The sequence below is a fragment of the Bufo bufo genome, chromosome 2 (genome assembly GCF_905171765.1).
Source record: "Bufo bufo chromosome 2, aBufBuf1.1, whole genome shotgun sequence".
In the NCBI taxonomy this organism is placed as follows: domain Eukaryota; kingdom Metazoa; phylum Chordata; class Amphibia; order Anura; family Bufonidae; genus Bufo; species Bufo bufo.
This window is the reverse complement of record NC_053390.1, coordinates 840,987,988-841,013,982: the sequence shown is the minus strand read 5'-3', so window position 1 is coordinate 841,013,982 and position 25,995 is coordinate 840,987,988. Positions and strand designations below refer to the sequence as shown.

The 25,995-nt window shown below is 45.7% G+C and overlaps 1 protein-coding gene across 1 annotated transcript in view; it reads left to right on the top strand.

Moving 5' to 3' along the window:
* LOC120991866 (pepsin A-like) overlaps positions 1 to 25,549 on the top strand; it is a 126,188-nt gene extending 100,639 nt beyond the window's left edge. The window contains exon 9 of the mRNA XM_040420616.1: positions 25,324 to 25,549. Within this exon, the coding sequence (XP_040276550.1) occupies positions 25,324 to 25,461 (138 nt within the window). The 3' untranslated portion in view covers positions 25,462 to 25,549. The remainder of the gene's footprint in view (positions 1 to 25,323) is intronic.
* Positions 25,550 to 25,995: the final 446 nt, after the last annotated feature.

Here is a 25,995-nt window from a genome sequence, read left to right as displayed (position 1 = left end):
AAGAAGCTGATCATACAGTCATGTAGTGTAGACAGGAGGAGAGGAGATGCTGATCATACAGTCATGTAGTGTAGACAGGAGGAGAGGAGAAGCTGATCATACAGTCATGTAGTGTAGACAGGAGGAGAGAAGAAGATGATCATACAGTCATGTAGTGCAGACAGGAGGAGAGGAAAAGCTGATCATACAGTCATGTAGTGTAGACAGGAGGAGAGAAGAAGCTGATCATACAGTCATGTAGTGTAGACAGGAGGAGAAGCTGATCATACAGTCATGTAGTGTAGACAGGAGAGGAGAAGCTGATCATACAGTCATGTAGTGTAGACAGGAGGAGAGGAGAAGCTGATCATACAGTCATGTAGTGTAGACAGGAGGAGAGGAGAAGATGATCATACAGTCATGTAGTGTAGACAGGAGGAGAGGAGAAGCTGATCATACAGTCATGTAGTGTAGACAGGAGGAGAGGAGAAGCTGATCATACAGTCATGTAGTGTAGACAGGAGGAGAGGAGAAGCTGATCATACAGTCATGTAGTGTAGACAGGAGGAGAGGAGAAGCTGATCATACAGTCATGTAGTGTAGACAGGAGGAGAGGAGAAGCTGATCATACAGTCATGTAGTGTAGACAGGAGGAGAGGAGAAGATGATCATACAGTCATGTAGTGTAGACAGGAGGAGAGGAGAAGCTGATCATACAGTCATGTAGTGTAGACAGGAGGAGAGAAGAAGATGATCATACAGTCATGTAGTGCAGACAGGAGGAGAGGAAAAGCTGATCATACAGTCATGTAGTGTAGACAGGAGGAGAGAAGAAGCTGATCATACAGTCATGTAGTGTAGACAGGAGGAGAGGAGAAGATGATCATACAGTCATGTAGTGTAGACAGGAGGAGAGGAGAAGATGATCATACAGTCATGTAGTGTAGACAGGAGAAGCTGATAATACAGTCATGTAGTGTAGACAGGAGGAGAGGAGAAGCTGATCATACAGTCATGTAGTGTAGACAGGAGAGGAGAAGCTGATCATACAGTCATGTAGTGTAGACAGGAGAGGAGAAGCTGATCATACAGTCATGTAGTGTAGACAGGAGGAGAAGATGATCATACAGTCATGTAATGTAGACAGGAGAGGAGAAGCTGATCATACAGACATGTAGTGTAGACAGGAGGAGAGGAGAAGCTGATCATACAGACATGTAGTGTAGACAGGAGGAGAGGAGAAGCTGACCATACAGTCATGTAGTGTAGACAGGAGGAGAGGAGAAGATGATCATACAGTCATGTAGTGTAGACAGGAGGAGAGGAGAAGATGATCATACAGTCATGTAGTGTAGACAGGAGGAGAGGAGAAGATGATCATACAGTCATGTAGTGTAGACAGGAGGAGAGGAGAAGCTGATCATACAGTCATGTAGTGTAGACAGGAGGAGAGGAAAAGCTGATCATACAGTCATGTAGTATAGACAGGAGGAGAGAAGAAGCTGATCATACAGTCATGTAGTGTAGACAGAAGGAGAGGAGAAGATGATCATACAGTCATGTAGTGTAGACAGGAGGAGAAGCTGATCATACAGTCATGTAGTGTAGACAGGAGGAGAGGAGAAGCTGATCATACAGTCATGTAGTGTAGACAGGAGAGGAGACGCTGATCATACAGTCATGTAGTGTAGACAGGAGGAGAGGAGAAGATGATCATACAGTCATGTAGTGTAGACAGGAGGAGAGGAGAAGCTGATCATACAGTCATGTAGTGTAGACAGGAGAGGAGAAGATGATCATACAGTCATGTAGTGTAGACAGGAGGAGAGGAGAAGCTGATCATACAGTCATGTAGTGTAGACAGGAGGAGAGGAGAAGCTGATCATACAGTCATGTAGTGTGGACAGGAGGGGAGAAGAAGCTGATCATACAGTCATGTAGTGTAGACAGGAGGAGAGGAGAAGCTGATCATACAGTCATGTAGTGTAGACAGAAGGAGAGAAGAAGCTGATCATACAGTCATGTAGTGTAGACAGGAGGAGAGGAGATGCTGATCATACAGTCATGTAGTGTAGACAGGAGGAGAGGAGAAGCTGATCATACAGTCATGTAGTGTAGACAGGAGGAGAGAAGAAGATGATCATACAGTCATGTAGTGCAGACAGGAGGAGAGGAAAAGCTGATCATACAGTCATGTAGTGTAGACAGGAGGAGAGAAGAAGCTGATCATACAGTCATGTAGTGTAGACAGGAGGAGAGGAGAAGATGATCATACAGTCATGTAGTGTAGACAGGAGGAGAGGAGAAGATGATCATACAGTCATGTAGTGTAGACAGGAGAAGCTGATAATACAGTCATGTAGTGTAGACAGGAGGAGAGGAGAAGCTGATCATACAGTCATGTAGTGTAGACAGGAGAGGAGAAGCTGATCATACAGTCATGTAGTGTAGACAGGAGAGGAGAAGCTGATCATACAGTCATGTAGTGTAGACAGGAGAGGAGAAGCTGATCATACAGTCATGTAGTGTAGACAGGAGGAGAAGCTGATCATACAGTCATGTAGTGTAGACAGGAGGAGAGGAGAAGCTGATCATACAGTCATGTAGTGTAGACAGGAGAGGAGAAGCTGATCATACAGTCATGTAGTGTAGACAGGAGAGGAGGCGCTGATCATACAGTCATGTAGTGTAGACAGGAGGAGAGGAGAAGATGATCATACAGTCATGTAGTGTAGACAGGAGGAGAGGAGAAGCTGATCATACAGTCATGTAGTGTAGACAGGAGAGGAGGCGCTGATCATACAGTCATGTAGTGTAGATAGGAGGAGAGGAGAAGATGATCATACAGTCATGTAGTGTAGACAGGAGGAGAGGAGAAGCTGATCATACAGTCATGTAGTGTAGACAGGAGGAGAGGAGAAGCTGATCATACAGTCATGTAGTGTAGACAGGAGAAGCTGATAATACAGTCATGTAGTGTAGACAGGAGGAGAGGAGAAGCTGATCATACAGTCATGTAGTGTAGACAGGAGAGGAGAAGCTGATCATACAGTCATGTAGTGTAGACAGGAGAGGAGAAGCTGATCATACAGTCATGTAGTGTAGACAGGAGAGGAGAAGCTGATCATACAGTCATGTAGTGTAGACAGGAGGAGAAGCTGATCATACAGTCATGTAGTGTAGACAGGAGGAGAGGAGAAGCTGATCATACAGTCATGTAGTGTAGACAGGAGAGGAGAAGCTGATCATACAGTCATGTAGTGTAGACAGGAGGAGAGGAGAAGCTGATCATACAGTCATGTAGTGTAGACAGGAGGAGAGGAGAAGCTGATCATACAGTCATGTAGTGTAGACAGGAGGAGAGGAGAAGCTGATCATACAGTCATGTAGTGTAGACAGGAGGAGAGAAGAAGATGATCATACAGTCATGTAGTGCAGACAGGAGGAGAGGAGAAGCTGATCATACAGTCATGTAGTGTAGACAGGAGGAGAGGAGAAGCTGATCATACAGTCATGTAGTGTAGACAGGAGGAGAGGAGAAGCTGATCATACAGTCATGTAGTGTAGACAGGAGGAGAGGAGAAGCTGATCATACAGTCATGTAGTGTAGACAGGAGGAGAGGAGAAGCTGATCATACAGTCATGTAGTGTAGACAGGAGGAGAGGAGAAGCTGATCATACAGTCATGTAGTGTAGACAGGAGGAGAGGAGAAGCTGATCATACAGTCATGTGGTGTAGACAGGAGGAGAGGAGAAGCTGATCATACAGTCATGTAGTGTAGACAGGAGGAGAGAAGAAGATGATCATACAGTCATGTAGTGCAGACAGGAGGAGAGGAAAAGATGATCATACAGTCATGTAGTGTAGACAGGAGGAGAAGCTGATCATACAGTCATGTAGTGTAGACAGGAGGAGAGAAGAAGCTGATCATACAGTCATGTAGTGTAGACAGGAGGAGAGGAGAAGATGATCATACAGTCATGTAGTGTAGACAGGAGGAGAGGAGAAGATGATCATACAGTCATGTAGTGTAGACAGGAGAAGCTGATAATACAGTCATGTAGTGTAGACAGGAGGAGAGGAGAAGCTGATCATACAGTCATGTAGTGTAGACAGGAGAGGAGAAGCTGATCATACAGTCATGTAGTGTAGACAGGGGAGGAGAAGCTGATCATACAGTCATGTAGTGTAGACAGGAGAGGAGAAGCTAATCATACAGTCATGTAGTGTAGACAGGAGGAGAGGAGAAGCTGATCATACAGTCATGTAGTGTAGACAGGAGGAGAGGAGAAGCTGATCATACAGTCATGTAGTGTAGACAGGAGCAGAGGAGAAGATGATCATACAGTCATGTAGTGTAGACAGGAGGAGAGGAGAAGCTGATCATACAGTCATGTAGTGTAGACAGGAGAGGAGAAGCTGATCATACAGTCATGTAGTGTAGACAGGAGAGGAGGAGAAGCTGATCATACAGTCATGTAGTGTAGACAGGAGGAGAGGAGAAGATGATCATATAGTCATGTAGTGTAGACAGGAGGAGAGGAGAAGCTGATCATACAGTCATGTAGTGTAGACAGGAGAGGAGAAGCTGATCATACAGTCATGTAGTGTAGACAGGAGAGGAGGCGCTGATCATACAGTCATGTAGTGTAGACAGGAGGAGAGGAGAAGATGATCATACAGTCATGTAGTGTAGACAGGAGGAGAGGAGAAGCTGATCATACAGTCATGTAGTGTAGACAGGAGGAGAGGAGAAGCTGATCATACAGTCATGTAGTGTAGACAGGAGGAGAAGCTGATCATACAGTCATGTAGTGTAGACAGGAGGAGAGGAGAAGATGATCATACAGTCATGTAGTGTAGACAGGAGGAGAGGAGAAGCTGATCATACAGTCATGTAGTGTAGACCGGAGGAGAGGAGGCGCTGATCATACAGTCATGTAGTGTAGACAGGAGGAGAAGCTGATCATACAGTCATGTAGTGTAGACAGGAGGAGAGGAGAAGATGATCATACAGTCATGTAGTGTAGACAGGAGGAGAGGAGAAGCTGATCATACAGTCATGTAGTGTAGACAGGAGAGGAGACGCTGATCATACAGTCATGTAGTGAAGACAGGAGGAGAGGAAAAGCTGATCATACAGTCATGTAGTATAGACAGGAGGAGAGAAGAAGCTGATCATACAGTCATGTAGTGTAGACAGGAGGAGAGGAGAAGATGATCATACAGTCATGTAGTGTAGACAGGAGGAGAAGCTGATCATACAGTCATGTAGTGTAGACAGGAGGAGAGGAGAAGCTGATCATACAGTGATGTAGTGTAGACAGGAGAGGAGACGCTGATCATACAGTCATGTAGTGTAGACAGGAGGAGAGGAGAAGATGATCATACAGTCATGTAGTGTAGACAGGAGGAGAGGAGAAGCTGATCATACAGTCATGTAGTGTAGACAGGAGGAGAGAAGAAAGGAGAGGGGATGAGAGGAGAAAGGAGAGCAGAGAGGTGACGAGAAGAGAAAGGAGAGAAGAGAGGCGACGAGAAGAGAGGCAATGAGAGGAGAAAGGAGAGAAGAGAGGCAATGAGAGGAGAAAGGAGAGAACAGAGGCGATGAGAGGAGACAGGAAAGCAGAGAGGCGATGAGAGGAGACAGGAAAGCAGAGAGGTGACGAGAGGAGAAAGGAGAGAAGAGAGGCGACGAGAAGAGAGGCAATGAGAGGAGAAAGGAGAGAAGAGAGGCAATGAGAGGAGAAAGGAGAGAAGAGAGGCGACGAGAGGAGTGGAGAAAGGAGAGAAGAGATGTGAGGAGAGGAGAAAGGAGAGAAGATAAAAGACGAGCATAGAGGAGAGAAGACAGGTGATGAGAGGAGAGGAGACAGGAGTGAGGAGAGGTAGCGAGAGCAAAGGAGAAAGGAAAGCAGAGAGGTGACGAGAGGAGAGAAGAGAGGCGACGAGAAGAGAGGCAATGAGAGGAGAAAGGAGAGAAGAGAGGCGACGAGAAGAGAGGCGATGAGAGGAGAAAGAAAAGCAGAGAGGTGACGAGAGGAGAAAGGAGAGCAGAGAGGCGGCGAAAAGAGACGATGAGAAGAGAAAGAAGAGCAGAGAGGCGACGAGAGGAGAGACGGGACGAGAGGAGAGGAGAAAGGAGAGCAGAGAGGCAACGAGAGGAGAGGAGAGGAGAAAGAAGAGTAGAGATGTGAGGAGAGGAGAAAGGAGAAAAGATAAAAGACAAGTGTAGAGGAGAGAAGACAGGTGATGAGAAAAAATAAAGATGGAGAAAGGACAGCATTTATTTCTTTATTTTATCCACTTATATAGCGCTATTATATTCTGCAGCGCTTTACAGACATCAGCATCCAACTGTCCCCAATGGGGCTCACAATCTAAGGTGCCCATCAGTATGTCTTTGCAGTGTGGGAGGAAACCGGAGTACCCAGAGGAAACCCCCACAAACACAGGAAGAACATACCCCATGCAGATGTCGTACTTAGATTCAAACCCAGGACCCCAGCACTGCAAGGCACAAGTGCTAACCACTGAGCCACCATGCAGCATGATAAAAAGAAAGAAGTGGTGTGAGGGGAGATTGAGGTGAAATGGGAAAAAGAGTGGATGAGGAAAAGTAACATGGCAACTGGCTGAGAAAAGTATGGGGTAAAAAAAAAGAGGCAATGAGAGAACAGAGGAGAGAAGCAAGGGGGCAAAAGAGTAGTTAGGAGAAAAGTGAGAAGTGGAGACATTTAAGGGAACAAAAAGGAGAGCACAGAGGTGAAGAGAGCTATGAAGAGGATAAGCTGATCATACAGTCATGTAGTGTAGACAGGAGGAGAGGAGAAGATGGTCATACAGTCATGTAGTGTAGACAGGAGGAGAAGCTGATCATACAGAAGATGATCATACAGTCATGTAGTGTAGACAGGAGGAGAGGAGAAGCTGATCATACAGTCATGTAGTGTAGACAGGAGAGGAGAAGCTGATCATACAGTCATGTAGTGTAGACAGGAGAGGAGGAGAAGCTGATCATACAGTCATGTAGTGTAGACAGGAGGAGAGGAGAAGATGATCATACAGTCATGTAGTGTAGACAGGAGGAGAGGAGAAGCTGATCATACAGTCATGTAGTGTAGACAGGAGAGGAGAAGCTGATCATACAGTCATGTAGTGTAGACAGGAGAGGAGGCGCTGATCATACAGTCATGTAGTGTAGACAGGAGGAGAGGAGAAGATGATCATACAGTCATGTAGTGTAGACAGGAGGAGAGGAGAAGCTGATCATACAGTCATGTAGTGTAGACAGGAGGAGAGGAGAAGCTGATCATACAGTCATGTAGTGTAGACAGGAGGAGAAGCTGATCATACAGTCATGTAGTGTAGACAGGAGGAGAGGAGAAGATGATCATACAGTCATGTAGTGTAGACAGGAGGAGAGGAGAAGCTGATCATACAGTCATGTAGTGTAGACCGGAGGAGAGGAGGCGCTGATCATACAGTCATGTAGTGTAGACAGGAGGAGAAGCTGATCATACAGTCATGTAGTGTAGACAGGAGGAGAGGAGAAGATGATCATACAGTCATGTAGTGTAGACAGGAGGAGAGGAGAAGCTGATCATACAGTCATGTAGTGTAGACAGGAGAGGAGACGCTGATCATACAGTCATGTAGTGCAGACAGGAGGAGAGGAAAAGCTGATCATACAGTCATGTAGTATAGACAGGAGGAAAGAAGAAGCTGATCATACAGTCATGTAGTGTAGACAGGAGGAGAGGAGAAGATGATCATACAGTCATGTAGTGTAGACAGGAGGAGAAGCTGATCATACAGTCATGTAGTGTAGACAGGAGGAGAGGAGAAGCTGATCATACAGTCATGTAGTGTAGACAGGAGGAGAGGAGAAGATGATCATACAGTCATGTAGTGTAGACAGGAGGAGAGGAGAAGCTGATCATACAGTCATGTAGTGTAGACAGGAGAGGAGAAGATGATCATACAGTCATGTAGTGTAGACAGGAGGAGAGGAGAAGCTGATCATACAGTCATGTAGTGTAGACAGGAGGAGAGGAGAAGCTGATCATACAGTCATGTAGTGTAGACAGGAGGAGAGGAGAAGCTGATCATACAGTCATGTAGTGTAGACAGGAGAGGAGAGGCTGATCATACAGTCATGTAGTGTAGACAGGAGGAGAAGCTGATCATACAGTCATGTAGTGTAGACAGGAGAGGAGAAGCTGATCATACAGTCATGTAGTGTAGACAGGAGGAGAGGAGAAGCTGATCATACAGTCATGTAGTGTAGACAGGAGGAGAGGAGAAGATGATCATACAGTCATGTAGTGTAGACAGGAGGAGAGGAGAAGCTGATCATACAGTCATGTAGTGTAGACAGGAGGAGAGGAGAAGCTGATCATACAGTCATGTAGTGTAGACAGGAGGAGAGGAGAAGCTGATCATACAGTCATGTAGTGTAGACAGGAGGAGAGGAGAAGCTGATCATACAGTCATGTAGTGTAGACAGGAGGAGAGGAGAAGCTGATCATACAGTCATGTAGTGTAGACAGGAGGAGAGGAGAAGATGATCATACAGTCATGTAGTGTAGACAGGAGGAGAGGAGAAGCTGATCATACAGTCATGTAGTGTAGACAGGAGGAGAGAAGAAGATGATCATACAGTCATGTAGTGCAGACAGGAGGAGAGGAAAAGCTGATCATACAGTCATGTAGTGTAGACAGGAGGAGAGAAGAAGCTGATCATACAGTCATGTAGTGTAGACAGGAGGAGAGGAGAAGATGATCATACAGTCATGTAGTGTAGACAGGAGGAGAGGAGAAGATGATCATACAGTCATGTAGTGTAGACAGGAGAAGCTGATAATACAGTCATGTAGTGTAGACAGGAGGAGAGGAGAAGCTGATCATACAGTCATGTAGTGTAGACAGGAGAGGAGAAGCTGATCATACAGTCATGTAGTGTAGACAGGAGGAGAGGAGAAGCCGATCATACAGTCATGTAGTGTAGACAGGAGGAGAAGCTGATCATACAGTCATGTAGTGTAGACAGGAGAGGAGAAGCTGATCATACAGTCATGTAGTGTAGACAGGAGAGGAGAAGCTGATCATACAGTCATGTAGTGTAGACAGGAGAGGAGAAGCTGATCATACAGTCATGTAGTGTAGACAGGAGGAGAAGATGATCATACAGTCATGTAATGTAGACAGGAGAGGAGAAGCTGATCATACAGACATGTAGTGTAGACAGGAGGAGAGGAGAAGCTGATCATACAGACATGTAGTGTAGACAGGAGGAGAGGAGAAGCTGACCATACAGTCATGTAGTGTAGACAGGAGGAGAGGAGAAGATGATCATACAGTCATGTAGTGTAGACAGGAGGAGAGGAGAAGATGATCATACAGTCATGTAGTGCAGACAGGAGGAGAGGAGAAGATGATCATACAGTCATGTAGTGTAGACAGGAGGAGAGGAGAAGCTGATCATACAGTCATGTAGTGCAGACAGGAGGAGAGGAAAAGCTGATCATACAGTCATGTAGTATAGACAGGAGGAGAGAAGAAGCTGATCATACAGTCATGTAGTGTAGACAGGAGGAGAGGAGAAGATGATCATACAGTCATGTAGTGTAGACAGGAGGAGAAGCTGATCATACAGTCATGTAGTGTAGACAGGAGGAGAGGAGAAGCTGATCATACAGTCATGTAGTGTAGACAGGAGAGGAGACGCTGATCATACAGTCATGTAGTGTAGACAGGAGGAGAGGAGAAGATGATCATACAGTCATGTAGTGTAGACAGGAGGAGAGGAGAAGCTGATCATACAGTCATGTAGTGTAGACAGGAGAGGAGAAGCTGATCATACAGTCATGTAGTGTAGACAGGAGGAGAGGAGAAGCTGATCATACAGTCATGTAGTGTAGACAGGAGGAGAGGAGAAGCTGATCATACAGTCATGTAGTGTAGACAGGAGGAGAGGAGAAGCTGATCATACAGTCATGTAGTGTAGACAGGAGGAGAGGAGAAGCTGATCATACAGTCATGTAGTGTAGACAGAAGGAGAGAAGAAGCTGATCATACAGTCATGTAGTGTAGACAGGAGGAGAGGAGATGCTGATCATACAGTCATGTAGTGTAGACAGGAGGAGAGGAGAAGCTGATCATACAGTCATGTAGTGTAGACAGGAGGAGAGAAGAAGATGATCATACAGTCATGTAGTGCAGACAGGAGGAGAGGAAAAGCTGATCATACAGTCATGTAGTGTAGACAGGAGGAGAGAAGAAGCTGATCATACAGTCATGTAGTGTAGACAGGAGGAGAAGCTGATCATACAGTCATGTAGTGTAGACAGGAGAGGAGAAGCTGATCATACAGTCATGTAGTGTAGACAGGAGGAGAGGAGAAGCTGATCATACAGTCATGTAGTGTAGACAGGAGGAGAGGAGAAGATGATCATACAGTCATGTAGTGTAGACAGGAGGAGAGGAGAAGCTGATCATACAGTCATGTAGTGTAGACAGGAGGAGAGGAGAAGCTGATCATACAGTCATGTAGTGTAGACAGGAGGAGAGGAGAAGCTGATCATACAGTCATGTAGTGTAGACAGGAGGAGAGGAGAAGCTGATCATACAGTCATGTAGTGTAGACAGGAGGAGAGGAGAAGCTGATCATACAGTCATGTAGTGTAGACAGGAGGAGAGGAGAAGCTGATCATACAGTCATGTAGTGTAGACAGGAGGAGAGGAGAAGCTGATCATACAGTCATGTAGTGTAGACAGGAGGAGAGAAGAAGATGATCATACAGTCATGTAGTGCAGACAGGAGGAGAGGAAAAGCTGATCATACAGTCATGTAGTGTAGACAGGAGGAGAGAAGAAGCTGATCATACAGTCATGTAGTGTAGACAGGAGGAGAGGAGAAGATGATCATACAGTCATGTAGTGTAGACAGGAGGAGAGGAGAAGATGATCATACAGTCATGTAGTGTAGACAGGAGAAGCTGATAATACAGTCATGTAGTGTAGACAGGAGGAGAGGAGAAGCTGATCATACAGTCATGTAGTGTAGACAGGAGAGGAGAAGCTGATCATACAGTCATGTAGTGTAGACAGGAGAGGAGAAGCTGATCATACAGTCATGTAGTGTAGACAGGAGGAGAAGATGATCATACAGTCATGTAATGTAGACAGGAGAGGAGAAGCTGATCATACAGACATGTAGTGTAGACAGGAGGAGAGGAGAAGCTGATCATACAGACATGTAGTGTAGACAGGAGGAGAGGAGAAGCTGACCATACAGTCATGTAGTGTAGACAGGAGGAGAGGAGAAGATGATCATACAGTCATGTAGTGTAGACAGGAGGAGAGGAGAAGATGATCATACAGTCATGTAGTGCAGACAGGAGGAGAGGAGAAGATGATCATACAGTCATGTAGTGTAGACAGGAGGAGAGGAGAAGCTGATCATACAGTCATGTAGTGTAGACAGGAGGAGAGGAAAAGCTGATCATACAGTCATGTAGTATAGACAGGAGGAGAGAAGAAGCTGATCATACAGTCATGTAGTGTAGACAGAAGGAGAGGAGAAGATGATCATACAGTCATGTAGTGTAGACAGGAGGAGAAGCTGATCATACAGTCATGTAGTGTAGACAGGAGGAGAGGAGAAGCTGATCATACAGTCATGTAGTGTAGACAGGAGAGGAGACGCTGATCATACAGTCATGTAGTGTAGACAGGAGGAGAGGAGAAGATGATCATACAGTCATGTAGTGTAGACAGGAGGAGAGGAGAAGCTGATCATACAGTCATGTAGTGTAGACAGGAGAGGAGAAGATGATCATACAGTCATGTAGTGTAGACAGGAGGAGAGGAGAAGCTGATCATACAGTCATGTAGTGTAGACAGGAGGAGAGGAGAAGCTGATCATACAGTCATGTAGTGTAGACAGGAGGAGAGGAGAAGCTGATCATACAGTCATGTAGTGTAGACAGGAGGAGAGGAGAAGCTGATCATACAGTCATGTAGTGTAGACAGAAGGAGAGAAGAAGCTGATCATACAGTCATGTAGTGTAGACAGGAGGAGAGGAGATGCTGATCATACAGTCATGTAGTGTAGACAGGAGGAGAGGAGAAGCTGATCATACAGTCATGTAGTGTAGACAGGAGGAGAGAAGAAGATGATCATACAGTCATGTAGTGCAGACAGGAGGAGAGGAAAAGCTGATCATACAGTCATGTAGTGTAGACAGGAGGAGAGAAGAAGCTGATCATACAGTCATGTAGTGTAGACAGGAGGAGAGGAGAAGATGATCATACAGTCATGTAGTGTAGACAGGAGGAGAGGAGAAGATGATCATACAGTCATGTAGTGTAGACAGGAGAAGCTGATAATACAGTCATGTAGTGTAGACAGGAGGAGAGGAGAAGCTGATCATACAGTCATGTAGTGTAGACAGGAGAGGAGAAGCTGATCATACAGTCATGTAGTGTAGACAGGAGAGGAGAAGCTGATCATACAGTCATGTAGTGTAGACAGGAGAGGAGAAGCTGATCATACAGTCATGTAGTGTAGACAGGAGGAGAAGCTGATCATACAGTCATGTAGTGTAGACAGGAGGAGAGGAGAAGCTGATCATACAGTCATGTAGTGTAGACAGGAGAGGAGAAGCTGATCATACAGTCATGTAGTGTAGACAGGAGAGGAGGCGCTGATCATACAGTCATGTAGTGTAGACAGGAGGAGAGGAGAAGATGATCATACAGTTATGTAGTGTAGACAGGAGGAGAGGAGAAGCTGATCATACAGTCATGTAGTGTAGACAGGAGAGGAGGCGCTGATCATACAGTCATGTAGTGTAGATAGGAGGAGAGGAGAAGATGATCATACAGTCATGTAGTGTAGACAGGAGGAGAGGAGAAGCTGATCATACAGTCATGTAGTGTAGACAGGAGGAGAGGAGAAGCTGATCATACAGTCATGTAGTGTAGACAGGAGGAGAGAAGAAGCTGATCATACAGTCATGTAGTGTAGACAGGAGGAGAGGAGAAGCTGATCATACAGTCATGTAGTGTAGACAGGAGGAGAGAAGAAGATGATCATACAGTCATGTAGTGCAGACAGGAGGAGAGGAAAAGCTGATCATACAGTCATGTAGTGTAGACAGGAGGAGAGAAGAAGCTGATCATACAGTCATGTAGTGTAGACAGGAGGAGAGGAGAAGATGATCATACAGTCATGTAGTGTAGACAGGAGGAGAGGAGAAGATGATCATACAGTCATGTAGTGTAGACAGGAGGAGAGGAGAAGCCGATCATACAGACATGTAGTGTAGACAGGAGGAGAGGAGAAGCTGATCATACAGTCATGTAGTGTAGACAGGAGGAGAGGAGAAGCTGATCATACAGTCATGTAGTGTAGACAGGAGGAGAGGAGAAGCTGATCATACAGTCATGTAGTGTAGACAGGAGGAGAGAAGAAGATGATCATACAGTCATGTAGTGCAGACAGGAGGAGAGGAGAAGCTGATCATACAGTCATGTAGTGTAGACAGGAGGAGAGGAGAAGCTGATCATACAGTCATGTAGTGTAGACAGGAGGAGAGGAGAAGCTGATCATACAGTCATGTAGTGTAGACAGGAGGAGAGGAGAAGCTGATCATACAGTCATGTAGTGTAGACAGGAGGAGAGGAGAAGCTGATCATACAGTCATGTAGTGTAGACAGGAGGAGAGGAGAAGCTGATCATACAGTCATGTAGTGTAGACAGGAGGAGAGGAGAAGCTGATCATACAGTCATGTGGTGTAGACAGGAGGAGAGGAGAAGCTGATCATACAGTCATGTAGTGTAGACAGGAGGAGAGAAGAAGATGATCATACAGTCATGTAGTGCAGACAGGAGGAGAGGAAAAGATGATCATACAGTCATGTAGTGTAGACAGGAGGAGAAGCTGATCATACAGTCATGTAGTGTAGACAGGAGGAGAGAAGAAGCTGATCATACAGTCATGTAGTGTAGACAGGAGGAGAGGAGAAGATGATCATACAGTCATGTAGTGTAGACAGGAGGAGAGGAGAAGATGATCATACAGTCATGTAGTGTAGACAGGAGAAGCTGATAATACAGTCATGTAGTGTAGACAGGAGGAGAGGAGAAGCTGATCATACAGTCATGTAGTGTAGACAGGAGAGGAGAAGCTGATCATACAGTCATGTAGTGTAGACAGGGGAGGAGAAGCTGATCATACAGTCATGTAGTGTAGACAGGAGAGGAGAAGCTAATCATACAGTCATGTAGTGTAGACAGGAGGAGAGGAGAAGCTGATCATACAGTCATGTAGTGTAGACAGGAGGAGAGGAGAAGCTGATCATACAGTCATGTAGTGTAGACAGGAGCAGAGGAGAAGATGATCATACAGTCATGTAGTGTAGACAGGAGGAGAGGAGAAGCTGATCATACAGTCATGTAGTGTAGACAGGAGAGGAGAAGCTGATCATACAGTCATGTAGTGTAGACAGGAGAGGAGGAGAAGCTGATCATACAGTCATGTAGTGTAGACAGGAGGAGAGGAGAAGATGATCATATAGTCATGTAGTGTAGACAGGAGGAGAGGAGAAGCTGATCATACAGTCATGTAGTGTAGACAGGAGAGGAGAAGCTGATCATACAGTCATGTAGTGTAGACAGGAGAGGAGGCGCTGATCATACAGTCATGTAGTGTAGACAGGAGGAGAGGAGAAGATGATCATACAGTCATGTAGTGTAGACAGGAGGAGAGGAGAAGCTGATCATACAGTCATGTAGTGTAGACAGGAGGAGAGGAGAAGCTGATCATACAGTCATGTAGTGTAGACAGGAGGAGAAGCTGATCATACAGTCATGTAGTGTAGACAGGAGGAGAGGAGAAGATGATCATACAGTCATGTAGTGTAGACAGGAGGAGAGGAGAAGCTGATCATACAGTCATGTAGTGTAGACCGGAGGAGAGGAGGCGCTGATCATACAGTCATGTAGTGTAGACAGGAGGAGAAGCTGATCATACAGTCATGTAGTGTAGACAGGAGGAGAGGAGAAGATGATCATACAGTCATGTAGTGTAGACAGGAGGAGAGGAGAAGCTGATCATACAGTCATGTAGTGTAGACAGGAGAGGAGACGCTGATCATACAGTCATGTAGTGAAGACAGGAGGAGAGGAAAAGCTGATCATACAGTCATGTAGTATAGACAGGAGGAGAGAAGAAGCTGATCATACAGTCATGTAGTGTAGACAGGAGGAGAGGAGAAGATGATCATACAGTCATGTAGTGTAGACAGGAGGAGAAGCTGATCATACAGTCATGTAGTGTAGACAGGAGGAGAGGAGAAGCTGATCATACAGTGATGTAGTGTAGACAGGAGAGGAGACGCTGATCATACAGTCATGTAGTGTAGACAGGAGGAGAGGAGAAGATGATCATACAGTCATGTAGTGTAGACAGGAGGAGAGGAGAAGCTGATCATACAGTCATGTAGTGTAGACAGGAGAGGAGAAGATGATTATACAGTCATGTAGTGTAGACAGGAGGAGAGGAGAAGCTGATCATACAGTCATGTAGTGTAGACAGGAGGAGAGGAGAAGCTGATCATACAGTCATGTAGTGTAGACAGGAGGAGAGGAGAAGCTGATCATACAGTCATGTAGTGTAGACAGGAGAGGAGACGCTGATCATACAGTCATGTAGTGTAGACAGGAGGAGAAGCTGATCATACAGTCATGTAGTGTAGACAGGAGGAGAGGAGAAGCTGATCATACAGTCATGTAGTGTAGACAGGAGGAGAGGAGAAGATGATCATACAGTCATGTAGTGTAGACAGGAGGAGAGGAGAAGCTGATCATACAGTCATGTAGTGTAGACAGGAGGAGAGGAGAAGCTGATCATACAGTCATGTAGTGTAGACAGGAGGAGAGGAGAAGCTGATCATACAGTCATGTAGTGTAGACAGGAGGAGAGGAGAAGCTGATCATACAGTCATGTAGTGTAGACAGGAGGAGAGGAGAAGCTGATCATACAGTCATGTAGTGTAGACAGGAGGAGAGGAGAAGCTGATCATACAGTCATGTAGTGTAGACAGGAGGAGAGGAGAAGCTGATCATACAGTCATGTAGTGTAGACAGGAGGAGAGAAGAAGATGATCATACAGTCATGTAGTGCAGACAGGAGGAGAGGAAAAGCTGATCATACAGTCATGTAGTGTAGACAGGAGGAGAGAAGAAGCTGATCATACAGTCATGTAGTGTAGACAGGAGGAGAGGAGAAGATGATCATACAGTCATGTAGTGTAGACAGGAGGAGAGGAGAAGATGATCATACAGTCATGTAGTGTAGACAGAAGAAGCTGATAATACAGTCATGTAGTGTAGACAGGAGGAGAGGAGAAGCTGATCATACAGTCATGTAGTGTAGACAGGAGAGGAGAAGCTGATCATACAGTCATGTAGTGTAGACAGGAGGAGAGGAGAAGCCGATCATACAGTCATGTAGTGTAGACAGGAGGAGAAGCTGATCATACAGTCATGTAGTGTAGACAGGAGAGGAGAAGCTGATCATACAGTCATGTAGTGTAGACAGGAGAGGAGAAGCTGATCATACAGTCATGTAGTGTAGACAGGAGAGGAGAAGCTGATCATACAGTCATGTAGTGTAGACAGGAGGAGAAGCTGATCATACAGTCATGTAGTGTAGACAGGAGGAGAGGAGAAGCTGATCATACAGTCATGTAGTGTAGACAGGAGGAGAGGAGAAGCTGATCATACAGTCATGTAGTGTAGACAGGAGGAGAAGCTGACCATACAGTCATGTAGTGTAGACAGGAGAGGAGGCGCTGATCATACAGTCATGTAGTGTAGACAGGAGGAGAGGAGAAGCTGATCATACAGTCATGTAGTGTAGACAGGAGGAGAGGAGAAGCTGATCATACAGTCATGTAGTGTAGACAGGAGAGGAGAAGCTGATCATACAGTCATGTAGTGTAGACAGGAGAGGAGGCGCTGATCATACAGTCATGTAGTGTAGACAGGAGGAGAGGAGAAGATGATCATACAGTCATGTAGTGTAGACAGGAGGAGAGGAGAAGCTGATCATACAGTCATGTAGTGTAGACAGGAGAGGAGGCGCTGATCATACAGTCATGTAGTGTAGATAGGAGGAGAGGAGAAGATGATCATACAGTCATGTAGTGTAGACAGGAGGAGAGGAGAAGCTGATCATACAGTCATGTAGTGTAGACAGGAGGAGAGGAGAAGCTGATCATACAGTCATGTAGTGTAGACAGGAGGAGAGGAGAAGCTGATCATACAGTCATGTAGTGTAGACAGGAGGAGAGAAGAAGATGATCATACAGTCATGTAGTGCAGACAGGAGGAGAGGAAAAGCTGATCATACAGTCATGTAGTGTAGACAGGAGGAGAGGAGAAGCTGATCATACAGTCATGTAGTGTAGACAGGAGGAGAGAAGAAGCTGATCATACAGTCATGTAGTGTAGACAGGAGGAGAGGAGAAGATGATCATACAGTCATGTAGTGTAGACAGGAGGAGAGGAGAAGATGATCATACAGTCATGTAGTGTAGACAGGAGGAGAGGAGAAGCCGATCATACAGACATGTAGTGTAGACAGGAGGAGAGGAGAAGCTGATCATACAGTCATGTAGTGTAGACAGGAGGAGAGGAGAAGCTGATCATACAGTCATGTAGTGTAGACAGGAGGAGAGGAGAAGCTGATCATACAGTCATGTAGTGTAGACAGGAGGAGAGAAGAAGATGATCATACAGTCATGTAGTGCAGACAGGAGGAGAGGAAAAGCTGATCATACAGTCATGTAGTGTAGACAGGAGGAGAAGCTGATCATACAGTCATGTAGTGTAGACAGGAGGAGAGGAGAAGCTGATCATACAGTCATGTAGTGTAGACAGGAGGAGAGGAGAAGCTGATCATACAGTCATGTAGTGTAGACAGGAGGAGAGGAGAAGCTGATCATACAGTCATGTAGTGTAGACAGGAGGAGAGGAGAAGCTGATCATACAGTCATGTAGTGTAGACAGGAGGAGAGGAGAAGCTGATCATACAGTCATGTAGTGTAGACAGGAGGAGAGGAGAAGCTGATCATACAGTCATGTAGTGTAGACAGGAGGAGAGAAGAAGATGATCATACAGTCATGTAGTGCAGACAGGAGGAGAGGAAAAGATGATCATACAGTCATGTAGTGTAGACAGGAGGAGAAGCTGATCATACAGTCATGTAGTGTAGACAGGAGGAGAGAAGAAGCTGATCATACAGTCATGTAGTGTAGACAGGAGGAGAGGAGAAGATGATCATACAGTCATGTAGTGTAGACAGGAGGAGAGGAGAAGATGATCATACAGTCATGTAGTGTAGACAGGAGAAGCTGATAATACAGTCATGTAGTGTAGACAGGAGGAGAGGAGAAGCTGATCATACAGTCATGTAGTGTAGACAGGAGAGGAGAAGCTGATCATACAGTCATGTAGTGTAGACAGGAGAGGAGAAGCTGATCATACAGTCATGTAGTGTAGACAGGAGAGGAGAAGCTGATCATACAGTCATGTAGTGTAGACAGGAGGAGAAGCTGATCATACAGTCATGTAGTGTAGACAGGAGGAGAGGAGAAGCTGATCATACAGTCATGTAGTGTAGACAGGAGAGGAGAAGCTGATCATACAGTCATGTAGTGTAGACAGGAGAGGAGGCGCTGATCATACAGTCATGTAGTGTAGACAGGAGGAGAGGAGAAGATGATCATACAGTCATGTAGTGTAGACAGGAGGAGAGGAGAAGCTGATCATACAGTCATGTAGTGTAGACAGGAGGAGAGGAGAAGCTGATCATACAGTCATGTAGTGTAGACAGGAGGGGAAGCTGATCATACAGTCATGTAGTGTAGACAGGAGGAGAGGAGAAGATGATCATACAGTCATGTAGTGTAGACAGGAGGAGAGGAGAAGCTGATCATACAGTCATGTAGTGTAGACCGGAGGAGAGGAGGCGCTGATCATACAGTCATGTAGTGTAGACAGGAGGAGAAGCTGATCATACAGTCATGTAGTGTAGACAGGAGGAGAGGAGAAGATGATCATACAGTCATGTAGTGTAGACAGGAGGAGAGGAGAAGCTGATCATACAGTCATGTAGTGTAGACAGGAGAGGAGACGCTGATCATACAGTCATGTAGTGTAGACAGGAGGAGAAGCTGATCATACAGTCATGTAGTGTAGACAGGAGAGGAGAAGCTGATCATACAGTCATGTAGTGTAGACAGGAGAGGAGGCGCTGATCATACAGTCATGTAGTGTAGACAGGAGAGGAGGCGCTGATCATACAGTCATGTAGTGTAGACAGGAGGAGAGGAGAAGCTGATCATACAGTCATGTAGTGTAGACAGGAGGAGAGGAGAAGCTGATCATACAGTCATGTAGTGTAGACAGGAGAGGAGAAGATGATCATACAGTCATGTAGTGCAGACAGGAGGAGAGGAGAAGCTGATCATACAGTCATGTAGTGTAGACAGGAGGAGAGGAGAAGCTGATCATACAGTCATGTAGTGTAGACAGGAGAGGAGAAGCTGATCATACAGTCATGTAGTGTAGACAGGAGGAGAGGAGAAGCTGACCATACAGTCATGTAGTGTAGACAGGAGGAGAGGAGAAGCTGATCATACAGTCATGTAGTGTAGACAGGAGGAGAGGAGAAGCTGACCATACAGTCATGTAGTGTAGACAGGAGAGGAGAAGCTGATCATACAGTCATGTAGTGTAGACAGGAGAGGAGAAGCTGATCATACAGTCATGTAGTGTAGACAGGAGGAGAGGAGAAGCTGATCATACAGTCATGTAGTGTAGACAGGAGGAGAGGAGAAGCTGATCATACAGTCATGTAGTGTAGACAGGAGGAGAGGAGAAGCTGATCATACAGTCATGTAGTGTAGACAGGAGGAGAGGAGAAGCTGATCATACAGTCATGTAGTGTAGACAGGAGAGGAGAAGCTGACCATACAGTCATGTAGTGTAGACAGGAGAGGAGAAGCTGATCATACAGTCATGTAGTGTAGACAGGAGGAGAGGAGAAGCTGACCATACAGTCATGTAGTGTAGACAGGAGGAGAGGAGAAGCTGATCATACAGTCATGTAGTGTAGACAGGAGGAGAGGAGAAGATGATCATACAGTCATGTAGTGTAGACAGGAGGAGAGGAGAAGATGATCATACAGTCATGTAGTGCAGACAGGAGGAGAGGAGAAGATGATCATACAGTCATGTAGTGTAGACAGGAGGAGAGGAGAAGCTGATCATACAGTCATGTAGTGTAGACAGGAGGAGAGGAGAAGCTGATCATACAGTCATGTAGTGCAGACAGGAGGAGAGGAAAAGCTGATCATACAGTCATGTAGTGTAGACAGGAGGAGAGAAGAAGCTGATCATACAGTCATGTAGTGTAGACAGGAGGAGAGGAGAAGATGATCATACAGTCATGTAGTGTAGACAGGAGGAGAGGAGAAGCTGATCATACAGTCATGTAGTGTAGACAGGAGGAGAGGAGAAGCTGACCATACAGTCATGTAGTGTAGACAGGAGGAGAGGAGAAGCCGATCATACAGTCATGTAGTGTAGACAGGAGGAGAAGCTGATCATACAGTCATGTAGTATAGACAGGAGGAGAGAAGAAGCTGATCATACAGTCATGTAGTGTAGACAGGAGGAGAGGAGAAGATGATCATACAGTCATGTAGTGTAGACAGGAGGAGAGGAGAAGCTGATCATACAGTCATGTAGTGTAGACAGGAGGAGAGGAGAAGCTGACCATACAGTCATGTAGTGTAGACAGGAGGAGAGGAGAAGCCGATCATACAGTCATGTAGTGTAGACAGGAGGAGAAGCTGATCATACAGTCATGTAGTGTAGACAGGAGGAGAAGCTGATCATACAGTCATGTAGTGTAGACAGGAGAGGAGGCGCTGATCATACAGTCATGTAGTGTAGACAGGAGAGGAGGCGCTGATCATACAGTCATGTAGTGTAGACAGGAGGAGAGGAGAAGCCGATCATACAGTCATGTAGTGTAGACAGGAGGAGAGGAGAAGCTGATCATACAGTCATGTAGTGTAGACAGGAGAGGAGAAGCTGATCATACAGTCATGTAGTGTAGACAGGAGGAGAGGAGAAGATGATCATACAGTCATGTAGTGTAGACAGGAGAGGAGAAGCTGATCATACAGTCATGTAGTGTAGACAGGAGGAGAGGAGAAGATGATCATACAGTCATGTAGTGTAGACAGGAGAGGAGAAGCTGATCATACAGTCATGTAGTGTAGACAGGAGGAGAGAAGAAGCTGATCATACAGTCATGTAGTGTAGACAGGAGGAGAGGAGAAGCTGATCATACAGTCATGTAGTGTAGACAGGAGGAGAGGAGAAGCTGATCATACAGTCATGTAGTGTAGACAGGAGGAGAGAAGAAGCTGATCATACAGTCATGTAGTGTAGACAGGAGAGGAGAAGCTGACCATACAGTCATGTAGTGTAGACAGGAGAGGAGAAGCTGATCATACAGTCATGTAGTGTAGACAGGAGGAGAGGAGAAGCTGACCATACAGTCATGTAGTGTAGACAGGAGGAGAGGAGAAGATGATCATACAGTCATGTAGTGTAGACAGGAGGAGAGGAGAAGATGATCATACAGTCATGTAGTGCAGACAGGAGGAGAGGAGAAGATGATCATACAGTCATGTAGTGTAGACAGGAGGAGAGGAGAAGCTGATCATACAGTCATGTAGTGTAGACAGGAGGAGAGGAGAAGCTGATCATACAGTCATGTAGTGCAGACAGGAGGAGAGGAAAAGCTGATCATACAGTCATGTAGTGTAGACAGGAGGAGAGGAGAAGCTGATCATACAGTCATGTAGTGTAGACAGGAGGAGAGAAGAAGCTGATCATACAGTCATGTAGTGTAGACAGGAGGAGAGGAGAAGATGATCATACAGTCATGTAGTGTAGACAGGAGGAGAGGAGAAGCTGATCATACAGTCATGTAGTGTAGACAGGAGGAGAGGAGAAGCTGACCATACAGTCATGTAGTGTAGACAGGAGGAGAGGAGAAGCCGATCATACAGTCATGTAGTGTAGACAGGAGGAGAAGCTGATCATACAGTCATGTAGTGTAGACAGGAGGAGAAGCTGATCATACAGTCATGTAGTGTAGACAGGAGGAGAGGAGAAGATGATCATACAGTCATGTAGTGTAGACAGGAGGAGAGGAGAAGCTGATCATACAGTCATGTAGTGTAGACAGGAGGAGAGGAGAAGCTGACCATACAGTCATGTAGTGTAGACAGGAGAGGAGGAGAAGCTGATCATACAGTCATGTAGTGTAGACAGGAAGAGAGGAGAAGCTGATCATACAGTCATGTAGTGTAGACAGGAGGAGAGGAGAAGCCGATCATACAGTCATGTAGTGTAGACAGGAGGAGAAGCTGATCATACAGTCATGTAGTGTAGACAGGAGGAGAAGCTGATCATACAGTCATGTAGTGTAGACAGGAGAGGAGGCGCTGATCATACAGTCATGTAGTGTAGACAGGAGAGGAGGCGCTGATCATACAGTCATGTAGTGTAGACAGGAGGAGAGGAGAAGCCGATCATACAGTCATGTAGTGTAGACAGGAGGAGAGGAGAAGCTGATCATACAGTCATGTAGTGTAGACAGGAGAGGAGAAGCTGATCATACAGTCATGTAGTGTAGACAGGAGAGGAGGCGCTGATCATACAGTCATGTAGTGTAGACAGGAGGACAGGAGAAGCTGATCATACAGTCATGTAGTGTAGACAGGAGGAGAAGCTGATCATACAGTCATGTAGTGTAGACAGGAGGAGAGGAGAAGCTGATCATACAGTCATGTAGTGTAGACAGGAGGAGAGGAGAAGCTGATCATACAGTCATGTAGTGTAGACAGGAGAGGAGACGCTGATCATACAGTCATGTAGTGTAGACAGGAGGAGAAGCTGATCATACAGTCATGTAGTGTAGACAGGAGGAGAGGAGAAGCTGATCATACAGTCATGTAGTGTAGACAGGAGAGGAGACGCTGATCATACAGTCATGTAGTGTAGACAGGAGGAGAAGCTGATCATACAGTCATGTAGTGTAGACAGGAGAGGAGGTGCTGACCATACAGTCATGTAGTGTAGACAGGAGGAGAGGAGAAGCTGATCATACAGTCATGTAGTGTAGACAGGAGGAGAGGAGAAGCTGATCATACAGTCATGTAGTGTAGACAGGAGGAGAGGAGAAGCTGATCATACAGTCATGTAGTGTAGACAGGAGAGGAGAAGCTGATCATACAGTCATGTAGTGTAGACAGGAGAGGAGAAGATGATCATACAGTCATGTAGTGTAGACAGGAGAGGAGAAGATGATCATACAGTCATGTAGTGTAGACAGGAGAGGAGAAGCTGATCATACAGTCATGTAGTGTAGACAGGAGGAGAGGAGAAGATGATCATACAGTCATGTAGTGTAGACAGGAGAGGAGAAGCTGATCATACAGTCATGTAGTGTAGACAGGGGATGTTTATCATGTAGTCTATGTACAGTAATGAAGTAGCAGATTTCTCCCTCGTTCTGGGTGGTATTGTGGTTCTTGGCTGCTTGAACTTGATGGACAGATGTCTATTCAGCTTCATAAACTTTGGTTCTAAGACAAATCACTTGTATAAAGGTAAAATGACCCTGCGCTCGGCCTATTAATCCTGACCCTTATTAACCTCTGGCTCTGACTGTGAGGAACTTGTCCACTTCACTTTCAACTATCAAGATGACCTTGTTTCTGATATGTGGAGTCAAGGGACCACTTTGTCCAGGATTTCGATATACACGAATTCTTCTGCGCAGAGGTAATAGCAGGTAAAACAGTCTGTTTGGAGTTCGCCCTAGCCGGTAGCAAAACTCCGCTTGTGCTCACGCTCACAAAGAGAGCCGGTGACGTCACCTCTTGAGCTACGGGCTGCTGTAATCACCAAAAACCATCCAACGCGTTTCGAGCAGAGTGCTGCTCTTCGTCAGGGAATCATTCGAGTGCCCTCAGTAGCTTCCTTTTATTCTACCCGCTCACGATGTTAATTAACTCCGACTTCATAAATTCGATAGTTTTAAAAAGATTCGTCTTCATATTTAAATTTAAAAAAAATTGTAAAATAAATGAAATGCAATCCCCAATGAATTCTATCTGGGTATTTGGTAAATCTTTTTGGTGCAGAAAATATTGCGCCGGCCCTTTTCGTTTTCAATAACTGTATCCAGTGATTTTACGTCTAGCGTTCCCATTACATAGCTCTCTTTCCACTGTATCTCCTCCAAAATTTGACATTTCATAGAGAAGCATAATGGGAAATTCTTCATTTTTCAGGATAGAAATAGTTAAAATGGATATATGGGGAGGAGACTATATTAAAAACATGTCGAAAAAAGAAACTCAGTGGATTTTTTATATGAACACATTGGTCCCGAAGGGTTAAAACACAGAAATCGAGTTATTTTTTTTCGATTAAAAAAATTATCGAATCTTTTTAAAACTATCGAAGTTATGAAGCATCGTGAGCGGGTAGAATAAAAGGAAGCTACTGAGGGCACTCGAATGATTCCCTGACGAAGAGCAGCACTCTGCTCGAAACGCGTTGGTTGGTTTTCGGTGCTCACAGCAGCCCGTAGCTCAAGAGGTGACGTCACCGGCTCCCTTTGTGAGCGTGAGTACAAGCGGAGTTTCGCTACCGGCTGGGGCTACCTCCAAACAGCCTGTTTACCTGCTATTACCTCTGCGCAGAAGAATTCGTTTATATCGAAATCCTGGACAAAGTGGTCCCTTGACTCCACATATCAGAAACAAGGTCATCTTGATAGTTGAAAGTGAAGTGGACAAGTTCCTCACAGTCAGAGCCAGAGGCTCATAAGGGTCAGGATTAATAGGCCGAGCGCAGGGTCATGTTACCTTTATACAAGTGATTTGTCTGGTCTTCTATAAGATACTGCTGCCTATTTGGTGTAATTAGCGCCGGTGGTGCATTCGTTATAGTCTATGTTTCTAAGATGAAGCTGTCAATCAGCGTTGGGAGGCTTTTATCGAGGACTAGGCCCTCATCCTTCAGGCCAGCATGAACCTGGTGCAGGGCAATGTTCCCTCTAGCCCGGTGTCTACAACCCTCCACTGCGGCTTTCTTCTACTTGAGATGTCTTCAGGCTTCGGTTCTAGGTATTGTATCATGTCTGTGTGTTAATGGATGACTTGTGTCTTGTAGTTCTCCGGATCATGCAGCAGTGGCTTCCAGAACACCTCCGGCCCTTGGATTCTTGGAGACATCTTCATCCGTGAATACTTTGTGGCTTTTGACCGCAGCAGTAACAGAGTTGGATTTGCCCAAGCTGTGAAATCCTAGGTCATGTCCATCATGTGTGGTAGATCATGCGTGTATACAAGATGGTGTCACATGTGAGCTTGTAATAAACATATAGCATGTCTATGTATCTGGGGTGGACCTCAATGACATGGACATCGGGGATGCAGCAGATCGAGCCCTTCCCTCCTCATAGCCAGTCCTTGTTGTTAACCCCTTGACTCTTTCTTCCAGATGCTTCCATGTCTTTGTCTTTCTCCTGTGTCCTCCACCTCTCCCGCCTCCCCTTGCACTACCCCCTCCATCTGTTCCTCTCGTCTCCCACCCTTCTCCTTGGCTTGTATGAAATGTCAGGGTGTTTACTCGGAGTGCCCCCAGGGCCGGGCCGGGCTCCAGCCAGGACTCTGAGATTTCTGGTTCCTCACATGTATTCCATGTGTTATGTGATCCATATGTGTCGGGTGTGAGAATCCCCCAGTAGCAGGTCAAGGCTATAATATCATCCATATGTCTCCACAACTGGACATATGGTTTCCATGTTCTATCTGCACGCAGAAGACACTGGCAGCGGTGTGT